Raw genomic sequence first — 24,137 nt, forward strand, 5'->3', positions numbered from 1 at the left:
TCTCCGTTAACGAGCTACCGCCGATCGCTCCGTGCATGGGGCTAGACGGCCAACACGTTAACGAGCTAACTGCGCTAACACACTAGTTCACACCAATGTAATTGAGCATTGCGTGACACATCCAACATACTGTTTTACTTTAGTCCATGACTCGCTTACCTTCAGGGTCATACGTCACATGAAAACCAAAATAATTCCAAACGCCACATCTGAATGAGAGTGGGGGAGGTCCATGTTGCTGAGAGCTTAACTTCTGTCTCGCTAGCTTGCCCTGTGCTCTTCCTCCTGACTATGCTGTCTGTGTGGAGCGCTCAGTGGATCTGCGCTCGACAGTACAGCCTAGGCGGAGTAGTCGAACACAGATTCACTGAGCGCTCCACACAGACAGCATCGTCAGAAGGAAAATTGATAAAATAAATTACAAATGTTGTATTGTTCGATACATATGCGTACCGAACCGAAAGCACTGTATCGAACGGTTCAATATCGATACGAATATCGTTGCACCCCTACTAAATACAGTATATTATAGTTAATGTTTGATAGCAGCAGTAAATGTCAGTGTCTTAAACATATCTGGGTGTCAGCTTTTATCAAAGTCATATCCAGAATCATCCTGTAAGTAAACTTTATTCATACAGCAGCTTTCACAGGTCAAAAATCACAAAGTGCTTTACAATAGAAACAGGCAATAAAAACATTAAACAGCAAACACTGAACATCATACAGCCTAAAACTAGTTAAAGGCCACTCTGAATACTAGAGTCTGAATAAATGAGTTAGTGGGACCAGTAACAGCCTTTAACTGGAAGATCTCAGATGTGAGAAGAGCTGTAGGATTGTAGAAAGTCAGAAATATAGACTGGGACTAAAAGTAAGGACTAAAACTTTAAATAAAGCCTAAAATGAACTGGTTACCAGTGTGAAGAGATTAAACTGGAGTAATGTCCAGTCTGTTTCATGTGCTGGTTAAAAGCCTCGCAGCATCATTCTGTACTGACTGAAGATGTTCAAAGACTGTGATGGAGCCATAGGTGATCAACTCCCTCATTCCTCCTCTGGTCTTATTGCTCAGCTGAAGAGGAGTTCACTTCTATATGTTACAATCAGCATCACCAGTACAGCTCCAAGGATCTGCAGCTGCTGGCAGATTCAGTCATGCATGCTTGATTGTTTTTCAGTCTCTCAGGTCAGATGAAGTCATATTCTTTATGAATCAGCATAAGAAGTCAATAAAAATTCAAAGCAAATCAAGATGAGCGTTTATTCTTGTTTTAACAAATATATGAGCGAGAGGGACCTTTTTGGTCTAAAGTTATAATCATCTGCCACATTTCTAATCTCTTTACTACGTGGACTTTTAAAATATTTTCTGTTCCCCCAGACTGAGTCTCTGTAACTGGTCAGAGAGTTCATTTAACTTGTCATTTGATAACAGTTTGTTATCAAATTACAGTTTTTCAAATTGTGTTTTTATTTTGTTTTTTAGCCTGAGTGTCCCTGATCTCTCAGACAGAGGCTGTGAAGCTCTGTCCTCAGCTCTCAGCTCCCAGTCTTCTACACTGAGACAGCTGGCCCTAAGTAACAACAACCTGCAGGATCCAGCAGTGAAGTTTCTTTCTGCAGGACTGAGAAGTCCAGACTGCAAACTGAATACTCTGAGGTGAGATCAAGTTATGTTGTGCTTTTCATCAATTGACAGAATTAACCAATAAGAATCCACTAAATGGGAAAAAAGTCAGTTAAACTTCTGTAATAGTTTTATGATAATTTAATGAGCAGAGAGTTATTGATCAATATGTCAGCTACTTTGGTGCTAATGCACTGCCCGGCACATGGAGCCCAATTGGCATTTGCAATAGAATACCAGAATTGATTGACCATTGTCAGTTAACAAATGTCAGCGTCATCCATTTGTTGACTCTCAGTAAAAACACAGGATTAATTGCTAAATCTAATAACTCTTTAGTGCACCCTCATTGCAACTTAACAACAGTGTTTGTTTAATGTTTATCTGTCATTTTTCAGACTGAGTCACTGTAAGCTCTCAGAGAGAGGCTATGAAGCTCTGTCCTCAGCTCTCAGCTCCCAGTCCTCTAGTCTGAGACAGCTGGACCTGAGTAACTCTGACCTGCAGGATTCAGGAGTGAAGCTTCTGTCTGCTGGAGTGAAGAGTCCACACTGTAAAATGGAAACTCTCAGGTCAGGATTTAAAATTTTCCAATGATGATCACGTTAAACCTGATTTCTATTACTGCATAAACAGGAAATTGATTTTTAAAAAAGTCTTAATGTAGAAATTAGTGTCTGAGGTTTTTAGTGATATTTGTTCACTTTCTGTCTTTCATTTGCAATGAAATGTCCCATCTGCTCCTCTGAGTCCAAAATCTTTATTTTAGCAGTGCTTCATCCACCAAACCTTCTAGTTCGATTCCTGTATGCTGAAGGTTTTTACAGAGCTGTTTGTTCAGATATCAGAATTTGATTTTCAGAAACATTTAGTAATAAAAATATGATCAATTGATTATTTCTGACTGAAAAGATGAAATATACAGGGAGTGCAGAATTATTAGGCAAATGAGTATTTTGTCCACATCATCCTCTTCATGCATGTTGTCTTACTCCAAGCTGTATAGGCTCGAAAGCCTACTACCAATTAAGCATATTAGGTGATGTGCATCTCTGTAATGAGAAGGGGTGTGGTCTAATGACATCAACACCCTATATCAGGTGTGCATAATTATTAGGCAACGTCCTTTCCTTTGGCAAAATGGGTCAAAAGAAGGACTTGACAGGCTCAGAAAAGTCAAAAATAGTGAGATATCTTGCAGAGGGATGCAGCAGTCTCAAAATTGCAAAGCTTCTGAAGCGTGATCATCGAACAATCAAGCGTTTCATTCAAAATAGTCAACAGGGTCGCAAGAAGCGTGTGGAAAAACCACGGCGCCAAATAACTGCCCAGGAACTGAGAAAAGTCAAGCGTGCCGCTGCCAAGATGCCACTTGCCACCAGTTTGGCCATATTTCAGAGCTGCAACATCACTGGAGTGCCCAAAAGCACAAGGTGTGCAATACTCAGAGACATGGCCAAGGTAAGAAAGGCTGAAAGACGACCACCACTGAACAAGACACACAAGCTGAAACGTCAAGACTGGGCCAAGAAATATCTCAAGACTGGTTTTTCTAAGGTTTTATGGACTGATGAAATGAGAGTGAGTCTTGATGGGCCAGATGGATGGGCCCGTGGCTGGATTGGTAAAGGGCAGAGAGCTCCAGTCCCACTCAGACGCCAGCAAGGTGGAGGTGGAATACTGGTTTGGGCTGGTATCATCAAAGATGACCTTGTGGGGCCTTTTCGGGTTGAGGATGGAGTCAAGCTCAACTCCCAGTCCTACTGCCAGTTTCTGGAAGACACCTTCTTCAAGCAGTGGTACAGGAAGAAGTCTGCATCCTTCAAGAAAAACATGATTTTCATGCAGGACAATGCTCCATCACACGCGTCCAAGTACTCCACAGCGTGGCTGGCAAGAAAGGGTATAAAAGAAGAAAAACTAATGACATGGCCTCCTTGTTCACCTGATCTGAACCCCATTGAGAACCTGTGGTCCATCATCAAATGTGAGATTTACAGGGAGGGAAAACAGTACACCTCTCTGAACAGTGTCTGGGAGGCTGTGGTTGCTGCTGCACGCAATGTTGATGGTGAACAGATCAAAACACTGACAGAATCCATGGATGGCAGGCTTTTGAGTGTCCTTGCAAAGAAAGGTGGCTATATTGGTCGCTGATTTGTTTTTGTTTTGTTTTTGAATGTCAGAAATGTATATTTGTGAATGTGGAGATGTTATATTGGTTTCACTGGTAAAAATAAATCATTGAAATGGGTATATATTTGTTTTTTGTTAAGTTGCCTAATAATTCTGCACAGTAATAGTCACCTGCACACACAGATATCCCCCTAAAATAGCTAAAACTAAAAACAAACTAAAAACTATTTCCAAAAACATTCAGCTTTAATATTAATGAGTTTTTTGGGTTCATTGAGAACATGGTTGTTGTTCAATAATAAAATTATTCCTCAAAAATACAACTTGCCTAATAATTCTGCACTCCCTGTATATTTGGTCATAGTGATATGACTCATTGCCTCACTTAAACATAAAATGTAAACAAAAATTCAAAACAATAGATTAATACAAAACAGAGTTTGACTGTTGAGCTTAAAGTGAGCTTGAATGTTATTCACTTCCTGTTTTATTTTGGTAGTTATCGTCTCTGATTTTTACCCCAACATTGTCTACATTAGTTTCAGCTGTAGAAGGTTTTATTGACTGTTTGATTTGTCACTTTATTTAACTATAATTGTTGACTTATAAACTATTGCTTAAAATGTATTTTCATTAAAATACCAAATAATTTATTACTTTATCATCTAATTAGATTATAATTCTGTAAATAAGAGTGATAGTGTGGCCTGTGTGGGTTGTCTTCAGGTTCTCTGCTTCCTCCCACAGTCCAAGAACATGCATGCTGGGTTAACTGGAGATGTGTGATTGTGAGCATAAATGTTTGTCTGTCTAGCTCTGTTTCTACCTGGCTACATCACCGTTACTGATGCTGAACCAATAACCTGGTCTGGACCAGGTTATGTTCAGAGTTTTTGTTTAAAATCAGCTGAAGTGCCTCATTTTCACTGATTCTTTCATTTACAGAAAGCTTTAAGTGAGATATAGATTCAGTCATATGTTACTAATATTACTTTTAACCTGAGCAGTGAAAATCCGCGGTGATCTGAAAATGTTGTGCCGGGAGTTGTGCCGTTCTCTGCGGCTTCAGTGACCCTCGAGCTCTCGACTAGCTGGGTAACAGACGTCGCTGAAAACGTCGAAGCACTTTTGCACTTTTGCAAATATGCGATATCTTGATAAACCGAGCGGATATTTGAAGTTTACACACCCACATTCTCCCCTGAAAATATGTTAAAAGTTTATTTTGTGACCCAGGAAGATTAATAAGAGTAATTTTAAAACTTAGTAGCGGTCGCCATTACTGGAAGCTGGAGTTTGGCTGGGCCGCACTATGAATTCTGGGATATGGTGGGCCACGAAGGACACACCCGACCCATCTTTCAAATTCAGGGAAAAGGAGGACGCATTTGTCGGCTGCATTCAGAGGAATTTGGACAGCCTTCGGTGCGTCGCTGTGACGGAATCCGTCTACAAATGTGTCCTCAGGAGGACGCAGCCCATGAATTTGGACACACCGAGCCTGCGTGCTGGTAGCAACTTAGCCACAGCTCGGGTGTGGAGGAGAAGCTGAAAAAGAAGGTTTTCTAGTTTGTAAGGAGGAAAAAACTGAGAGGACTAAGTGAAAGAGAGGCTGGAGAGTAACACAGAGCAGCAATGAATGCTGCTCACACAGTTTAGACAGTTTAGCATCAAATGTTCGAGTGAGTTAGCTCCCAGCTAACTAGCAGAGCAGCTAACTAGCAGAGCAGCTAACTAGCAAACCAGCCAACCGCACCCACAAGCTGCGACTGCGTCTTTCTAACAAGAGCATCAGACACTCAGACTGGTTTTCTTTGTGGATGATGATGTGTTCTCACACTGATCCTTCATGATGATGCTGCCATCCACCCACTGCTCCTGGTGTTGCCAATTCCTCAGTAAGGAAAATCGCTATTGGCTGTCCTAAAAGTCGCTGGAAGTCGCTAAATGATGTCATCGCCTAAGTTGGATAAATGGTCATGCTAATGTAATTGTAACGTACGTTGTAGGAGAGAAAAATAACATCGTGGAAGAGACATAGCGTGAGTAAAAAACGTCCTGGAATGCATTTAAATAAATAAATCATAGTTCTGTCTGTAACTATTACAACACTCTCACCACATTTGTTAACAATTCTCTCAACAAATGTGTTTTTCCTCGTTCTTTGTTATCCAGCTGCGACTTTGAGTATAAATGTGTCATAAACAGGATAAAGCAGTGCAGGTTCAATGTAATCAAACCTCAGACTGAGTTCAAAATCATCACCTGTCCCTGATACCACATCAGCACCAGAACCATGATGTGTTTACTCACATTTAAAAAGTTGGAGGTCAGTGTGAATGGACTGTTGTCATTGGTCTGAATGTGCCTCTATAAACATGTGCTCTTCATTATTGATGTTTTCCTAATGAACAGAAAATGAGACTTAATAAAATCCTTCTGACTGTTGTTGGAGCAGGTTGGGTCCTGGGTTTGAGTCCCCCGCTGAACCACAGTGGCTTCTAGCTTTGTTTCACAGTGTATAGAACAACAAATAAAACCAAATCACAAAAAAACACATCAGACTTTGAGGGTTGAACCAAGGATGAGGAAGCAGACTCGGCCCCAAACATCTGGATATATGGATGGTTACCAGAGCAACCACAGCAGTGTGCTCTCAGTATATTTAGTTGTATAAAGGTGTTTGTGGTGTGTTGCAGCTGAAGCATGTATGTTGACACAGGGAGAAAATAGTGTGAGGACACTGTTCACAGCAGTCACAGCTCGCTGCCTTCAACAGTCTCTTCCTTCCTTGTTTGGATGTCACTGATATCATCTTCTGCTCTCACACTGACCACCTGTTGGAGCTAACATGCTAACATGGAAGCAGCAGGTATGCCACCTGTGGCAGCTGAGGTCACGTGACCTGAGTGTTTGAACCACACGTTGGAGCAGCGTTTCCAAACATCTGCACTTCAGAAGCTCCAAAGTGTGGAAATGTCACTGTGGAGCGTCTCATCACTATCTAAGAGATTTTCTTGCCTCTGCAAAGCGAAGCTTGCAAACAGCACCATAGTTTGTCAATCCCAACCAATCAGAGCGCTCCTTATGTCACGTCACATGACTCGTGTGTTTTCCTCTTTGATTAGCACCCAAAGAACTAAAGAAAGGCTAAAAGGATGTTCAGCCAATCAAATCCCTCCTAGCAACAGGAAGTCTAGAGAGGAAATGGAGCAGAGAAGGAGAATCACCAGTTTAAATGTCTGAGTTTTAAACTGGTGACCCTCTAAAGAGGCTTTTATTGACTCTTTCTGTTTTCTTTACAGCTTTTTCCACCATTTAAACTGTTTAATATCAGATTTAGAAATAACTTTTGGACAGTTTTTCTACATTTGCACTAAAATATGACATCAGTAATGACTTTCTGACTTTACGTTGGACTAATCTAACGACTCAGCCTGGCTATGTTGGACTGGGTGTGGCAGCAGCTCCCAGTTTGAGTTCAGGAGACAGACACCCTCTCTACTTTGAAGAGCAGCTTCAAACTTTCCTTTTTGATAAAGCTTATAGTTCGAGCTGGATCAGGTGACCCTGAACCATCCCTTAGTTATGCTGCTATAGGCTCAGGCTGTTGGTGGACTTCCCATGATGCTCTGCTTTCTTCTCCCCTCTTTTCACTCCTGATGCTTTTATATGTCACTACTGCATGTCCTTAACTTTTGTCTCTCTGTTTTGTTCTTGTCTCTCTGAGCTCATCTCTTCTCTTTCCCCTCACCCTGCAACCAGTCATGGTAGATGCTCCTCCTGGAGCCTGTTTTCACTGGGAGGATCTTTGTGTCAAAGGGAGTTCTTCTTCCCACCATCACCAAGTGCTGCTCACAGTCGATTGTGTTGCGAAATCTATCAATGTAGAGCAGTGAGACAAACCACGGAGGCCCCAGAGAAATGCAATCAAACGATGAGTTTATTAACACACAGGAGAAAACATCAGCCTATGTCTTCTGACAAAAATACATGTTGTGGACACTTACAAAGCAGTGGGGTATACGCCCCCCCATGGCGTCAATAAAAATAGTCAGAGTAAAATATGTTCCAGACATTAGTCACAGTTAATGGTACATCTTGTACATGTTTAATGGCTATAAACAGACACAGAACTTCTCTTTTCTGTAACACCTTCCATACAAGGTAATAAACTTCAAGCCCTCAGGGTCTCTGGGGCTAATTATTGACTCTGGTCATCTGTTGCCAAGTAGAGTAAAATATAGTGAGACACCAAATGAGTTAAGGCCTCAGGCCTGACGCATTCCTAGATTATATGTGTTATATGTATTGTAAGCATGCATGCAATCATCCTGTTCTAGTTTCCCTCAGCATGTATCACCTGGACAGTCACGCCAGTGAAGCTTAAGACCCTTAATGAACCGAACATCAACTCGACATAAGCACAAATATGCAATGTGTATGAAATACTTCTGACCGTACTTGTAATAAGAGTTAACATAATTGAAGGATCCTCAAATGAACATGTTCAATAGACAACTTTAATGCAATATCAATACTGTGAGAAATATTATTAGATGGAATAATGCTGTAAAGAACATTATTAATGCAGTTATAATGATGCAGATTATATGGCAGCAATAAAAGAATTTCTGTATCTCCACAATTGTCTGATGTTTGGGGCTTTCTCTCTAATATTGGAGGCTGTTACCTTACACTGTTAAACAGCTTCAGATGACTGTTGTTGTCTGTTGGGTATTGTCACTTTTAAATAAAGTTACATTGAATGGATGTAAATGGATAGATGTTATTGTGACAAAGAGAAAACGATTGTTGACAGATTGATTGTTGTTTTGTGTGTCTGCAGTCTGTCAGGCTGTCTGATCACAGAGGAAGGCTGTACTTCTCTGGCCTCAGCTCTGAGCTCCAACCCCTCCCATCTGAGAGAGCTGGACCTGAGCTACAATCATCCAGGTGATTCAGGAATGAAGCTGCTGTCGGCTGGACTGAAGGATCCAGGCTGGAGACTGGACACTCTCAGGTATGGAGAGAATGTCTGATAGAGGAGGAAGAGCTGGAAACATTTCCTGTGTCCTTCACTCACTTCCTGTTTGTTTCCTGCAGATGAGACATGAACAATCACACATGCAGGAATATTTTCAGGGACAGACACACTAGTCTAGCTGGATAGTTCATGGATATTTATGTAGGGGGTCTCCAAGGAGTCTGGTTGCAGGAACATCTAGGTCACAGGTGTACCTGAGATAGATACCAGTGTACCTAATAAAGTGTCAGCTAACATTTGGAAATGGAAGCTTAAATAATGACAAACTCTACATTCACAGCTGAATTCACAATAAATTTGTTCTCAAGTGCACATTTTTCTGTTATTGTTCTCAAACAACAGAATGAGAATGAAATATTGATTCTAACAGGGCCCATAAACTTTACTAACTAAACATTACTGTGAGCAGCTCCTCCATCACTTCAAAACTGTCATCAACACCACGGACATACATTGGGAGCTGGGCAGTGTCGGTGATGTCTGTGGTCTCATCAAGAGCGACTGAGTATACACTGAAACATTTGGCTCTCTCACACAGTTGGTCATAAATGTCACTTGACAGGTCAGAAATGCGATCTGCTGCGGTGTTGGCAGAAAGGCTGATGTTGCTAAACTGACCTTTCTTTCCCGGACAGACTATATTTGCAGCCTGCAATATGCACTTTTAGACAAATGCACCTTCTGTGAATGGCTTCCCTGCTTTAGCAATCATCTCACTAACCACGTGGCTCCGACTGCTGCATTATTCTCTTTGGTTGCTTTCTTGGAGAAATCTTGCTGCCTCAGTAGATCTGTTTTAAGACTGGCAACCCGGTTCGCTCTCTCGTCTCCCTGGTATTTTGCATCCAGCTCAGCATGTCTAGTTGTGTAATGACGTTTCAAATTGTATTCCTTGTGCAGCGCAACTTTCTCTGTGCAAATAAGACAGGTCGGGGTGCCCCTGTGCTCAACAAAGAAATATTGCATTTCCCACTTTTCCTGAAATTGTCGGTGCTCATCACCAACCTTTCTCTTCACCGCAGGCTTTGAAAAAGACATGTTTGGGGCTATGTGACATTTATAATTCTACTTGGTGTCACTGTCGCATTGAAGTTTCAATCAAGCGTTTAGCCGACGGACGGGGAACGTCTCAACGCGTAGAGAACGTCATTTCTGCTTCTTTTTCTTGCAACCGTAGCACGGCGATCGGCAGATAAAAAGCCGGTAGCAGTCTCCTTTGTTTTTACGCTCGATGTTCATGTCTTTCATGACGACACGAACACCGTGGCGTTTGCAGATGGTAGAAAGTGCAGGGATAGCGAGCGCAAAACAGGCGACTGCTCACGGCGCCGGGCTGTTGTTACAGGAGAAAGAAGCGGAAATGACACCGTGACATATAACAAATAACATCAGCTGTTTCTGATGTTAGTTGTTTTGACTGCTTTTACATTATATTGAAATATATGTAATGTTCATGTTTGCTGCAATGCAAACGGAGTGATGCAAATAAAAACATCGAGCCACAAATTACGGTGCGACCCTATAATTAGTCCGGGTTACCGGGGACTGTTGTTGCCGATGAACAGGTGTCGCTATGTGACTGCAGACTAAATTGGGCTGCATTGAGTTCATGACTTTCTTTTATCCCGCCGCCTACGCATCACTGTGAGAGTTAATATGAGATCTCTCTCTTTTAAAAAATAACTTTAAATCCCACTGACGTGTGTATAAATCTATATACGTATAATGTCCCGCTGGGCAGCAACTTAAAAAAACAACTTTTTTTGAAGTGTTGTGAACGCAGCGCGCTGGGGCGAATGTCGGCGTTTGCCCAATAGAAAGGAGGAAGCCAGCCAGGCACAGGAAAGAAAGAAACACTCCAGGGCAACGCTGCTGGAACTTTGACTCATTGAGAAATGTTTCCCTGCTTGCATCAAGCCCGGCTGGTGTCCCCTGAGATCCATATCCCACCCTGATTGGTGGGTTAATTCAGCTCCGCCCACAACACTGTAAAGTGTCATACATTATCAAACTAACATTACATTTTCATGTTAAGGTGGGGCCAAAAACTATCGTCCTGCGGGCCGCAATTGGCCCGCGGGCCGCGAGTTTGAGACCCCTGGTGTAGGAGGACACCTGCTCTGTGTCTGGTTAAGTATAAGAGCCCTTTGTTAGGGGGACCGCTGGACTCTTAGCACCAGCTTTGGGGTCACAGGGTCACATCTGGAACACACACACACACGCACAGACACACACACACACACACACACACACACACACACACACACACACACACACACACACACACACACTATGCACAGACTGGTACTCTTTGTTCATACCTGTGTAAGACGTCATAATGAACTTGTGCATATTCATGTAAGCTCAATAAAGAGCAGTGTTACGAGGGAGCAGACGAGAGCGACTGAGGTCAAGTGAAGGAACGGCGCTGTCACAGTTCTCTCCCTCATCAATTGTCTGGTTCCAGCGGTGGGTCTGTGCTAGACGACCCATCACCAGCTTCTTCCACTGGTTACCAGTACGTGGTAGAATCCACTTCCAGATCTGGTTGTCTTTAAATCTGTGAATGGATTGGCTCCATCTTATCTCTCTTTAACAAAAGAATCCAAGTGGAGCCCTCAGGTCTGCAGATAAGCAGCTTCTGACCAGAACTAGACGTAAAAACAGAGGTGAGCTTTATCGATGGCTGCAGCCAAACTCTGGAACAGTCGCCCTTCACATCAGGTCGTCACCAACACTGGACATTTTTAAAAGCCGGTTGGAAACACATTTGTACTCTGTAGCTTTCAATCCTGACCAGTCTTTATAGTCATTACTGTGTATGTTTCCTATTTTCTCTCTACTCTGTGCAGCACTTTGGCTCAAGCTGTTTTTAAATGTGCTGATAAATAAATGTAGATTTCTTTGAATAAAACAGTGGAGCCGAGCTTTGAGCTCAGTGTGTAACAGTGTGTGTGTGAGAGCCATGTAATGTCCATGTGTGCATGCTGACTGTGCTGCTCTGACCCCCCTCCTCCTTTCAGGGTGGAGCCTGCTGGAGTCCGATGGTTGAGACCAGGTCTGAGGAAGTGTAAGTGTGTTTTTAATGGGATTCATGAAAACAAAGCAGCACACATTCAACCATCTTCATCATGTCAGGAGTCATCATCAAAGTGTCAATCAATGAACAGATGATGGATCAATAACTGCAGCTGGATTGTGTTTGTTCTCTCCATCAGATTCCTGTCAACTCACAATCGACACAAACACAGTGAACACAAAGCTCCAACTGTCTGACAACAACAGGAAGGTGACACGTGTGGAGGAGGTTCAGTCATATCCTGATCATCCAGACAGATTTGATGCTTGGGAACAGCTGCTGTGTAGAAATGGTCTGACTGGTCGCTGTTACTGGGAGGTCGAGTGGAGAGGAGTCGTTTATATATCAGTGAGTTACAGAAGCATCAGAAGGAAAGGAGGCAGAGACTGTGTGTTTGGATACAATGATCAGTCCTGGAGTCTCTTCTGCTCTGATGATGGTCCTCGTTCTGTCCTTCACAATAAAATTAAAAAACCCATCTCCTCCTCCTCCTCCTCCTCCTCCTCTGTCTCTAACAGAGCAGCAGTGTATGTGGACTGTCCTGCTGGCACTCTGTCCTTCTACAGAGTCTCCTCTGACACTCTGATCCACCTCCACACCTTCAACACCACATTCACTCAAACTCTTTATCCTGGGTTTAGGTTCAGTTCACTGTTTCCTGGTGACTCAGTGTCCCTGTGCTGAGTGGAGTGTAAAGAGTGTCTCCTGTTACAGAAACACTCTGACTGTTGAACAGATAGTTCAGTCTGTACATGTCTGTCTCTTTCACTCACAAACACGTTTTCAGATTCATGGATTCAATCAGTTGATGTTTGAAACTCTTCTAAATGATTCCTTGTAAACTTCTTCCTCTTCAGTCACAAACAAACAGGAAGTGATGTCACATGTGTTCCTGTCCACACAGCAGAATGAGTCTATTGCTGACAGTGATGTACAAACAGAGTGAGCATTTCTGAGGCCCAAAATAAACTGAGTAGTTCACTGAATGAACAATGGACTGTGAGCTCAGTTCCTTCATCATTAGTATGGATTATATATGTATATGTATTATATTAGTATCATATATATCAGGTGCTGCTGCTTTCAGTCATTGTGCAAATGTGCTGTTTGTAAGCTTGTAAAGCTGCAGTCAGCTGAGACTGAAGAAGTCACCTGATCAGTGAGCAAACGTTTCTGAAAACGTCCAGATGAACAGAATCAACCTTTTGGGATCAGCCAGCAATGCAGCATCATTGTTGTTCAGCTTCAGAGGTTTGCAGGAATGAACTGATGACCAGAAACAGCTGCAAAGTCCAAGAAAATACCAGCTGGAGTTCAGCTGCATTTGAAGAAGTCAAAGAAAAGTAAGGATGGCAAAGGGCGACGTTTTCTTCCAAAGAGCTGCAAACATGGTCGACGCCTCATTAGAAGAATCATCTGGACATTTGTGAGGAACTCTAACCAAGAAAGCAACGTCACACAGATCCAACAGACAGTTTCCATGACTGCAAGTGTTGAGTGGAAAAATGCTACATTGCATTATTGCATCCTCTCACCACAGGAGGCGCTGTTGGCACCACTGATTGCTGATCAGCTGTTCTCTGATGATCTGATTGATACTGTGAATAACGGGACTCACTGAACTCTGTGACACAGTGAAGATTACAGAGTTGAACTTCACCCTTTAAGACTGACCACAGAACCAAGTCCGCCAGAGCTTTTGTTATATTTTTACATGCTGTGGAGCCATTTGTGGGAGCATTTCAAGTTGCTATACATCAATACAACTGTTATAGCCCTAATTTTAATAATATGTATGCATTAAGTCCATAGTAACTACATAAACTGCAAAAAAAACCTCTGCTCATCCATCTCTGTGTGTATCAGGATACGTTTGGTTCATAATACACAGAAAAATCAGAGTTATTACCTGTAATAAATGTGAAAGATTCCTGCAGTGATAACCAGGCAGGACTGAAACACATCCAAGCTGTCACTACGGTAACAGCACCGCCCATCCACAGGTGAGGGGAGGAGCAAAAAGAGGGACTTTGACCATTTTATACTAAAAACACTCAACTAATGTTTCTAATATGAAACAAATAAGCCCACATTAATGTGAGCGTTTATTAAATAATAATAATGATGATTTCCTCCTGATCTCATTTCCACAGCAGAGAAAACTGTGGTGTATATTGAGGTGGAGGGTGTGGTCTGTGGCTCAGGTGTAGAGTGAGGGTGGGGTGCACCACAGCAGCATGCTGGGACTGCTGAGGGTGGAGGAGGGAGTGATGATGACATCAGAGCTGCAGCACAGAGACCAGTGAACACACAGTCTGTTCATCTTTGCATAGATACAATATACAGCACAATATTGAATGACAGACACGCTGTGGGAGCTTCCACAGATACACTGACGTCAGCATCCAGAGTCCTCCTGCTGCTCCCCCCTCAGAGCCCCGTGATCAGCACCAACACATTCAGTTAGATGACAGAGTCCAGCTGCAGCTAGAATCAGCTCCCCTCTGTGAACAACAGCACAGCGTCAGTGTTTCACACTCAGTGAAAGGAGGAAACAGCAGAAGAACACCATGTGTGCTACGTTTCCCAGGACACACTACAAACTGCACAAATACAGAGCAGCACGTGGAAGGACCTGGAGCTGCATTTACAGAGCTGCAGACAGCGTGATGTCCTGTATGGACAGGTGGAAGGAACCAAGTCCTCAGCTGGAACACTCGTGTTTGTCCACAGACAGGAAACACAGCAGGAAACTTCCTCACAGAAGTGCAGCTCATGGATAACACACTTCCTGTCAGTCAGAATGAGGCTGCAGCCAAACACAGAAAGGTGTTTTTGTCCAGATGAGCCCAGAGAAGAAACACGAGTGTTCACAGACATCAGAAGCTCAGAGAGGTGAAACATGAGGTTGGAGTCCTCGTCAGCATCCAGAAGAGCTGCTGTGAAACCCTGAGTACTCATGACAGACTCTGATGGCACAAACACATCATGATTCAAACAGAAAGACAAACATGGAGCTCCTGATCCTCCTGCATGAGAACAAGCTGACATGAGCGCTGTGTCTGAGAGTGTCTCCCTGTCACAGTGACAATAACACAGCTGCTGCTCACAGTCATTAAACTGACCTGAGGTCAGCTGTGCTCCTTACATATGAACCATGTGACCTCACATCAGTGCTGTGGATGACTGTAGTCATAGAAGAGTAGAGCTGTAGCAGGTGGTGTGAGGAGGAGGTGGTGTATTCTAGTTAACGCAGTACTGAAACACTCCAGCAGAGGGCGCTGTTAAGTCCTTATTGTAACACAGTTACTGTGTGCAGTTAGACTTCATACATAATCTGCACTTATTTCCATCAGACATGCTGTCAGTAAATGATTGGTTTCTATTGATTCTACTTCCTGTTGACTCGTTTGATGACAGTGAAACAATCACAGCTGATTGTGTGATGATGTAAACTGTCACTGTTACATTCAGTGTGTGTGACATAATGTTAGTGCAGGCTGATAACAGCCTGGTTCTGTTAGAAACACATGAACGTGTCCATAGATCAGTGTGTGTTTAACATGAGAGCTTCAGCCCTGCTGATGTGTTAAATAAAGACATGCAGGAAAACTGATGAGACTCTGAAATAACTCTTTATATTTATAATGTAACTCTGCATCAAAAGAACAACAAAGGATCCCAGACAGGTTTCTGTGAACAAAGACCATTCTGATGTTTCTGTGTTTCTAACACTTTGACATTATTAGTAAACAGACTGCAGTGAGCAGCATTTATAAAGAGCTTCTATATAAAGATATGACAGCTGTTTGACAAGTTTATCACTCTGTGTTTGGACCTGATCAGTCCAGCTGTTTACTTGAAACATGTTCATTTACCTGTTCTGTTATATTCATGTTCTTGTCTCTGTTGAAAACACATTTTAATGTCCCTCAGATTTTTCTCCCAGATGAATAAATATAAAAATGACACAAACTGACTGCAGCTACTTTTTGTCCTTTCTGTCAAAAACCTTCATGTGACTCATGAGAGACACGTTTCAGCTGTTTGTGACAGATCAGAGGCCAACAAGTCATTTATAACACTTTCCATCATTGTTTAGCACAAACACATGTTGACACAGCAGCGGGGCCGCAGTGAGAGTCAGAGCGAGGAGATAAAAACTCCTGTTTGACCACAGCCTCGGTTTGTTCCTGCACTTCAAACACTTCCTGTTGTTGACTGGGTGGAGTCAGGAAGCCAGCGAGGCCCTGCAGGACTGAGCCTGCAGACTGGGACGTGCTCTGTGATGGAGATCAACAGCATCACTGACTGTTTCTGTGAGGACACCATCATCCCAGCAGGGCTGTTTCCCAACAACAAGCCCTGGACCATCAGAGACCTGAAGCTGCTGCTGAATGAAAGAAGAGGATCTTCAGGTCTGGAACAAGGACCAGCTGAGAGTGTTAATAACGTTACTAATGTTCAGCTACACTTTACTAGGTCACATCTGTGACACACGTCACTTAAACAAAGAAGGAAATATTGGCTCTGTTTTATCTGCTGGGCCCAAAAGTGACTCCTGTATTTAAACTGCTATGAAGAACTTGTTGGTCTATAATATGTGAAACATGTGTCAAATGTGTCCATCATGAAAGATATCAGGTCATCTTGAGCCACAAAAACATTCCTATCATGAGGTAGAAGCTGGAATCAGTTTGTTTCAGACGTTTATATATCCGATATTTATCCATTTAAAAGCTGAAATTCAAAAATGTCTTTTCCAGAGTCGTCTGTCCAAGAGGAGCAGAAGCTGCAACAAATATAACAACAGTTATTTAAGGCTGTTTTAAACGGCCACAAAGGAGCAGATTGGTTATAATGCAGCTGCTTCAGAGGAACAAACACTGTTTTTATTTCATGTGTAACACCTTTCAATGATGTGTTGACTAAAGTCTATTGACCAGTATAAGTAAAGACATCACACACACACACATGGAAACACTGAAACCTGTTTGTGGTGCAGCAGCGGTCCCAGCTGCTCGCCTTTATCTAGACTGGGTCGGCTGCTGATCTCAATATAATCAATGTTTAAAGTTCTCAGTGTTTCTGTGTTGCTGCGTATAGGATCTCCCAGCATCATCACTGTGCTGTCCAATCATTGTGTGCGAGGTTACCCTTATAGTGCGATGTGTGTTTGCACAAAGAGAAGCATGTGTGTCAAATATAAATAAGCTCAGAACAGAAACAGCTGCTCGTTTCTTCTGTTTAGAGTCAAGTTAGTGTTTTGTGTCTTTGTTTGAGGCCTGATGTCGAGCAGAGGTGTGTGTAACTGCACTGGTCTGTTATATGTGTGAAGTGTGTGCTTCTCTTCAGCATCATCTTTGTCACTGCTGATTCCTTTGTGTCATCATGTGTTGAGAAGAGAGAACAGTTATAACGGAGGAGCAAAAGGAAGCCCTGAAATCTGCATCAACAAGGAAGTGTTGGCTCACCAGTGATCCCAGCAGAGCCACTGGTTTGGCTCCAGTTGTTCTAGATTCAATGATGTTGTTGCTACAGATACATGTCAGCATCTTTATTGTAGTAAAGTCTTGTAATGTGAAGATAGAAACAAGGCAGCAAACAGCTCCATGATCTAATCTTAATGATGTTGTTTTTATTCCTGTCTGTCAGAACTGGATTGGAAACTATCAAAGGTCTAAAAACAGCCTCGACCCTCCCACAGAGCAAACTTTACACACGTCATCTTTCAGCTACAATCTTTGTTGCAGGGATCTTCTGCCAAACAAGGCTGAGAGAAGATTTCTTACAGCTGTCATGTTGATGCTGTTTCAGTCTTTGGGCAAACACACTCATATATTAGGGCTGATATCAGGGCTGCACAAGTTCTTTGTGTTTGTGATCATGAATAACAGAAGTGTGCCTGTTGAAGATCATGTTGCTACATTATTATATGTCCTGTTATTGTTCTGTGTTATATTCAGCTTTCAGCATCCTTTCCCAGCCCCCTGTTACACCATCCATACAAAGCCAATCTGACTGTGAGCCAATGTGTTTGTTTGTGTTGGATCAATAGATTTGACAGACTTGGTTGATCCAGAGGGAAACAGTCCAGATTCAGATCTGAATCAGAATCAGAATCAGAATACTTTATTGATCCCTGGGGGAAATTAATTTTTGTTACAGTGCTCCATTTTAAACCAACATTAAGACAATACGCTAACTAAGAATAGTACAATATATACATATACATACATACATACATACATAAGTCACTCATAAATAAATAGTTGGAAAAGAAACATGTGTAGTTGTAGCAGCAAACAGTGTGTTAAGTGGATGCGTTGTACAGGGAGATGGCCACAGGCAGGAAAGATTTCCTGTGTCGTTCAGTGGTGCATCATGGGTAATCTCAGTCTCTCACTGAACGAGCTCCTGTGACTGACCAGCATGTCATGGAGTGGGTGGGAGGTGTTATCCAACATTGTCTTTATCTTGGACAGCATCCGCCTCTCCGACACCACCTTGAGGGAGTCCAGCTCCATCCCCACAACATTGCTGGCCTTACGGATCAGTTTATTAAGTCTGTTGGCATCTGCGACCCTCAGCCTGCTCCCCCAGCATGCAACAGCATAGAGGATCGCACTGGCCACAACAGACTCATAGAAAATCCTCAGCATTTTCTGGCAGATGTTGAAGGACCTCAGTCGCCTCAAAAAATAGAGACGACTCTGGCCCTTCCTGTAAAGTGCTGTGGTGTTTTTAGCCCAGTCCAGTTTATTGTCAATGTGTACTCCAAGGTATTTATAGTCCTCCACAATGTCAACACTGACCCCCTGGATTGAAACAGGGGTCAAGTGTTTCCTGGTCTTCCTAAAGTCCACGATCAGTTCCTTGGTCTTTGCCACGTTGAGCTGCAGATGATTCTGCTCACACCACGTGACAAAGGAGTCGATCACAGCCCGGTACTCTGTCTCATCATCCCTGCTGATGCATCCAACCACCGCAGAGTCATCAGAAAACTTCTGAAGATGGCAGGTCTCTGTGCAGTGGCTGAAGTCTGTGGTGTAGAGGGTGAAGAGGAAGGGGGAGAGGACAGTCCCCTGTGGTGCCCCTGTGTTGCTGATCACCTTGTCAGACACACACTGTGGGAGACGTACATATTGTGGTCTTCCTGTCAGGTAATCAACAATCCAGGACACCAGAGAAGTATCCACCTGCATCGCTGCTAACTTATCACCCAGGAGGGTCGGCCTGATGGTGTTGAAAGCACTGGAAAAGTAAAAGAACATGACCCTCACAGTGCTCGCCGGCTGGTCCAGATGGGTGTAGACACGATTGAGCAGGTAGATGATGGCGTCCTCAGTTCCGAGGCGAGGCTGATAAGCGAACTGAAGGGGATCCAGGTGTGGTCTTACTATGGGTCGCAGCTGGTCCAGGATGAGCCTTTCCAGGGTCTTCATGATGTGGGAGGTCAGTGCCACGGGCCTGTAATCCTGGGGGCCACTGGGACGAGGCGTCTTTGGTACAGGGACGAGGCATGATGTCTTCCACATCACCGGGACCCTCTGCAGACTCAGACTCAGCATAAACAGTTTATGAAAGACTCCACACAGCTGGGGGGCACAGGCCTTGAGGACAAGGGGACTCACTCCGTCTGGTCCAGCAGACTTGCCTGAGTGAAGTCTCCTCATTTGCATCTCAACCTGGTATTGAGTGAAGGTGATGGGTGGGGGAGGGGTGTCAGGAATCTCACAGGAGGCAACAGCGCCATGTGAAGAGAGAGGCTGGCACAGTGGTGTGGCTCTGGATTCCAGGCTGACTACAGGTGAGGTTGTGGGGGTGGGAGCAGACACTGTGGTGTCGAATCTATAGGGCTTTGGAGCGTGATGTCACGGGGGTGGGCGTGGAAAGGATTTTGGCCCGATCCGCCATTTTTGGGGTCTAAGTAAGGAGCGAAAGCATAGCCATGGTTCGTACTTGCTGTGTGGTCGGCTGCAATGTTCGATCTTACGACCGGCACGGGAATAAGTTTGGATTGTCTTTTTATGCTTTCCCAACCTGGAAGCAACATGAAGGAGCTCATGTATCGGATATTACCAAACGAAGGCGTCTAGCCTGGATAGGAGCTGATATCAAGTTCTGTTACGTCTCCAGATATCAGTTGGTGTGCTCAAGACATTTTCATTCCGGTAAGTTCTAAATATGTTCACATCACACTTTATAGCTGAATAATATCATCGTTGGTGGTCTCGGAAGTTATAGAAATTGCGATCAAACATCGAATGGAGTGACTTGATTGGTTGATGTAAAGACAATAAATGAAATGAGACAGGAAGGACACAAATTGGCGTTAATAATTTGCCCGATTATTAATGTGTTAATTTGCATCTACTTTACAATTATGGGCATATAATATGATAACAATATTTTAGCAGTTCAATGATAAATGTATAACATTAATTATGGTGGGGGGTGGAAAATGGCTATTTCACTCGATGCACTCCAGCTGACTTGCCTTGGTATGAATGACGACGTACTCAGAGTTTGGCGGCTTGAAAATAGCCAAATCTTACACCCAGCCATTTGTAAATTGGATGTGCGCCTCCAGTGACTTGTAATTACGAAACTGGTTCGCTGTGTAAGCGCTTACTCCACAAACAAGATACGTGAAGATATCGGGGTAGGACAGTGGTGGTAAGTCGTCTGGGTCTTTACTCCACTGCCGTATTTCAAATGGGTCCAGATTTGCGATGCACTCTATTTTTTTTCAAGTACCGCTGCTTCGCCTCTGGACGCAATCGGTCTCTATACCGTCCGTTTTCTTTTGAGCTGCTTTTAAGCATGTTTCTTGTCGTTGTCGTTCCAAGACAGTGTGTTTGTTTTGATTCGTAGACCCCGAAAATGGAGCTGCGCTCCCACAATGCATTGCGGCATGACGTCAACTCCAAAGCCCTATTGAAAAACAGATTCAACTCATTGGCTCTATTCTCACCTCCCTCAGCTCCCCTGCTGTTGGTTGGCCTGAATCCAGTGATGGTCTTCATGCCCCTCCACACCTCTCTCATGCTGTTCTGCTGGAGTTTCCACTCCAGCTTCCTCCTGTAATTGTCCTTAGCCTCTCTGATCTTGTCCTTTAGTAACACCTGGATCTTCCTCACCTCCTCTTTGTTGCCCCCTCTGTAAGCCCTCTTCTTGTTGTTGAGGAGGGCTTTGATGTCCTTAGTCACCCACGGCTTGTTATTTGGGTAACAATGAACAGTCTGAGTTGGAACAATGGAGTCGGTGCAGAAAGTTATGTAGCCTGTGATACACTCAGTAAGCCCATTGATTTCCTCGGCGTGAGGCTCACAGAGTGTTTCCCAGTCGGTCACCTCGAAACAGCCCTGTAGTTCTGCTAAGGCCTCCTCTGACCACCTCCTGACAGTCCTGGGCCCTGTTTCAGGAAGCCGGTTTAGTGGAAAAACTGAGTAAGTATACCCTGAGTTAACGAAAACTCTGGGTTTTCGGTTTCACAAAGCGAGTTCAGCTGAAGCCTGAGTGAGTCACTATGACGACACACTCCGTGAAGCTAACCTGCCCCCTAGCAGGTTTACTACAACTATCCCTGACTGTCTCCGCCCCTTTGTCGGAAACCTGACTGTAGGAAGTGTCAGACATGGCGTGTCCCTTCCTTGAAGAGCCAGTAGATCGTGAAGCCCAAATTCTCCGCAGAGCTCTCCGCCGGGAGAGAGTGATCAGAGCGCGTTTGGACATTTTATAATTTCCTGATGATTTCCTGTGTGAACGTTACCGTTTCTCAGCACAATCTATAAGTTATTTGGATAACATCCTCAGGCCATATATTACGCATGTGACACATCGCGGACATGCTCTCAGTTCTGTACATATTATTTGTATTGCACTTCGGTTTCTTGCAAACGGGAGCTTTCTGTATAATATTGGTGACGCTGAGCACGTTTCCAAGGCTACCGTCTGTCGGGCAGTCAGGAATGTTACAGTTGCACTGAAACGTCTCCTGTACTCGTCTGTGGTGTTCCCCGGTCATAGACCCACAAGATTCATCAAAGAGGGATTCCACAAAATTGCAGGTATCAGGATGACCAAAACTTAATTTATGATGTGGTGATACTTGAACTACTACTTAAATTTTACATTTATTTTCAGGGTTCCCAGGCGTGATTGGCTGTACAGATGGCACTCACATTCCAATCATTGCTCCTTCAGTAAATGAAGGAGACTATGTGAACAGGAAGTCTTTCCACAGCATTAATGTACAGGTACATAGTTCCCTGTAGCATTTCAAACTAACAAATTATTTCATCATAGTAATGGATGCTAATTTGTGTTCTCTGCACTGTGAAGATCATATGTGATGCTGCCAACATTATCACAAATGTGGAAGCCAAGTGGCCAGGCTCTGTCCATGACTCACAAATATTCCGTGAATGTACACTGAGCACAAAATTTGGACATGGTGAGTTGAGAATACTTTAAAATATATAAAGACCAATTGCTTCAGGGACATTTGAACTGAAGTGTATCCTTCTGTCTTAGGAGAGTTCACTGGCTACTTGCTTGGTGATAGGGGGTATCCATGTTTACCCTATTTGCTTACCTCTTACCCTGACCCTGAACCGGGCCCACAGCAGCGATATAATCTGGCTACTTACAGGACAAGAGCCAGAATTGAAATGACTATCGGAATGCTTAAGGCCCGGTTCCAGTGCCTGCAAAGACTCAGGGTCACCCCAGAAAGGGCATGTGACATTATTGTGGCATGTGTGATTCTTCACAACATTGCCACAATTAGAGGAGAACACTGTCCTTCTGAACCAAACAGCAGTGATCCAAACCATGAACATCCTGACCCTCCCACGGACATACAAGATGGAAGAGCAGTCAGAGACACCATATGTCACAATCATTTCTTTTGACCCATCACCTCAACATGTTGAAAGAAGAATAAACAGATTTTTTGTTCAACTGGCTTTATTGGTCACCTGTGTTTCCTGTACACAAAGTATTAAAAGATGTAAACCTCATAAAGTGTCTCTGTTGCTTCCTCCTCTGTAACAGCTGTCAATGTTTCTTCATTATTTTCCTGCAGTAAAGAAATAAACAACATTGCTGTTCTACTGTAAACTCATATAATCTGTGGAGTATTACTCACAACTGCATGTTGGTCTGGCTCAACAGGAGGCTGCACCAGATGCAGTACACCATCACCATCAACTGATAGAATATGAGGTTTATACAGGTCACTTATAACTTACAAGGGACCAAATGGCAATTAACAAACATACCAATCACCTTACACTTCATTGTCATTATGCTCTCAAAGACAACCAAGGCTGAGGGAAGGCAAGATCAGTCGGAAAATAACTTCACTACAAAATAATCCATTATGGTAAAGAGTTTATCAAATGAATGAGTAGCACTGCAAAGGTGACTGTGAAGAAAGGATGTATGCACATCATGTATTATTTTGAATTTACCCCCTATGTAGGCACTTGTGTCTTGCGGGGTTATTGACTCAGAGGATGTCCCCACAGAGATGCCTTCGGCCACAGGGCGCCCACTGTTTTGGCTGAGGGCCAACTGCTCAGCCTCTGTGAGTGGTGGTGGTGGAGGACCCCCACCTGTTTTTCGGGCCTCCGCTTTTTTTCTGTTGGCTATAACGGCACACATTTGAGCATACAGAGTAAGCAAATATGTACTTGTAATGTGCTCAGATAATTTCAATAAGTGCTTACAGACAGAAAATTAATGTAGGCTCTAACTGCAATTGATTTACATGGGACAAACAGACCAAGCACTATGGCTCATAATACAATTACACCTTACCTGTTTGGACTATATTTTTATATTTCATTTTTACTTGCTGCCAGGAACGTTTGGGGCCTGTTGGGTTGCACCTGCGCTCACATCACATCACAAAATAAAATGTATAAAATAACAAATAAAATAACATATGATAAAATAACGTGTTAAATGGGTGGAAATCCCTAGATCAATGTTTAAATTAACACTCACGCATTGACTCTGTCGGCTATGTTTTGCCATGCATGCTCCCTTTCTTTTGCAGCTTTCGCTGTGTTACTTTTTTCCGCGGAATTTGCATGTTATCGGCATATGCTGCCATCAGAATTTCGGCCTCAAGCGCTGTGAAATACATTGACCGCGCCTTCTTTCCCTCCGTCTCCATGGTGACTCGCTTAATCTGTGCTCCACTGATCAGGGCTTTATGTATCCTCGTCCGC

At 43.4% G+C, this 24,137-nt stretch overlaps 1 protein-coding gene across 2 annotated transcripts in view; it reads left to right on the forward strand.

The window, feature by feature from the left end:
• Nucleotides 1-12,885, forward strand: part of LOC309702189 (protein NLRC3-like) — a 306,079-nt gene extending 293,194 nt beyond the window's left edge. For both annotated transcript variants that reach the window (XM_082526685.1, XM_082526684.1), the window contains exons 7-11: nucleotides 1,490-1,663; nucleotides 2,029-2,202; nucleotides 8,616-8,789; nucleotides 11,837-11,883; nucleotides 12,032-12,885. In XM_082526685.1, the coding sequence (XP_082382811.1) occupies nucleotides 1,490-1,663; nucleotides 2,029-2,202; nucleotides 8,616-8,789; nucleotides 11,837-11,883; nucleotides 12,032-12,576 (1,114 nt within the window). In that variant the 3' untranslated portion in view covers nucleotides 12,577-12,885. The remainder of the gene's footprint in view (nucleotides 1-1,489; nucleotides 1,664-2,028; nucleotides 2,203-8,615; nucleotides 8,790-11,836; nucleotides 11,884-12,031) is intronic.
• The last annotated feature ends 11,252 nt before the right edge of the window (nucleotides 12,886-24,137 follow it).

The sequence above is a fragment of the Aulonocara stuartgranti genome (assembly GCF_965226115.1).
Source record: "Aulonocara stuartgranti genome assembly, chromosome: 3".
Lineage (NCBI taxonomy): Eukaryota > Metazoa > Chordata > Actinopteri > Cichliformes > Cichlidae > Aulonocara > Aulonocara stuartgranti.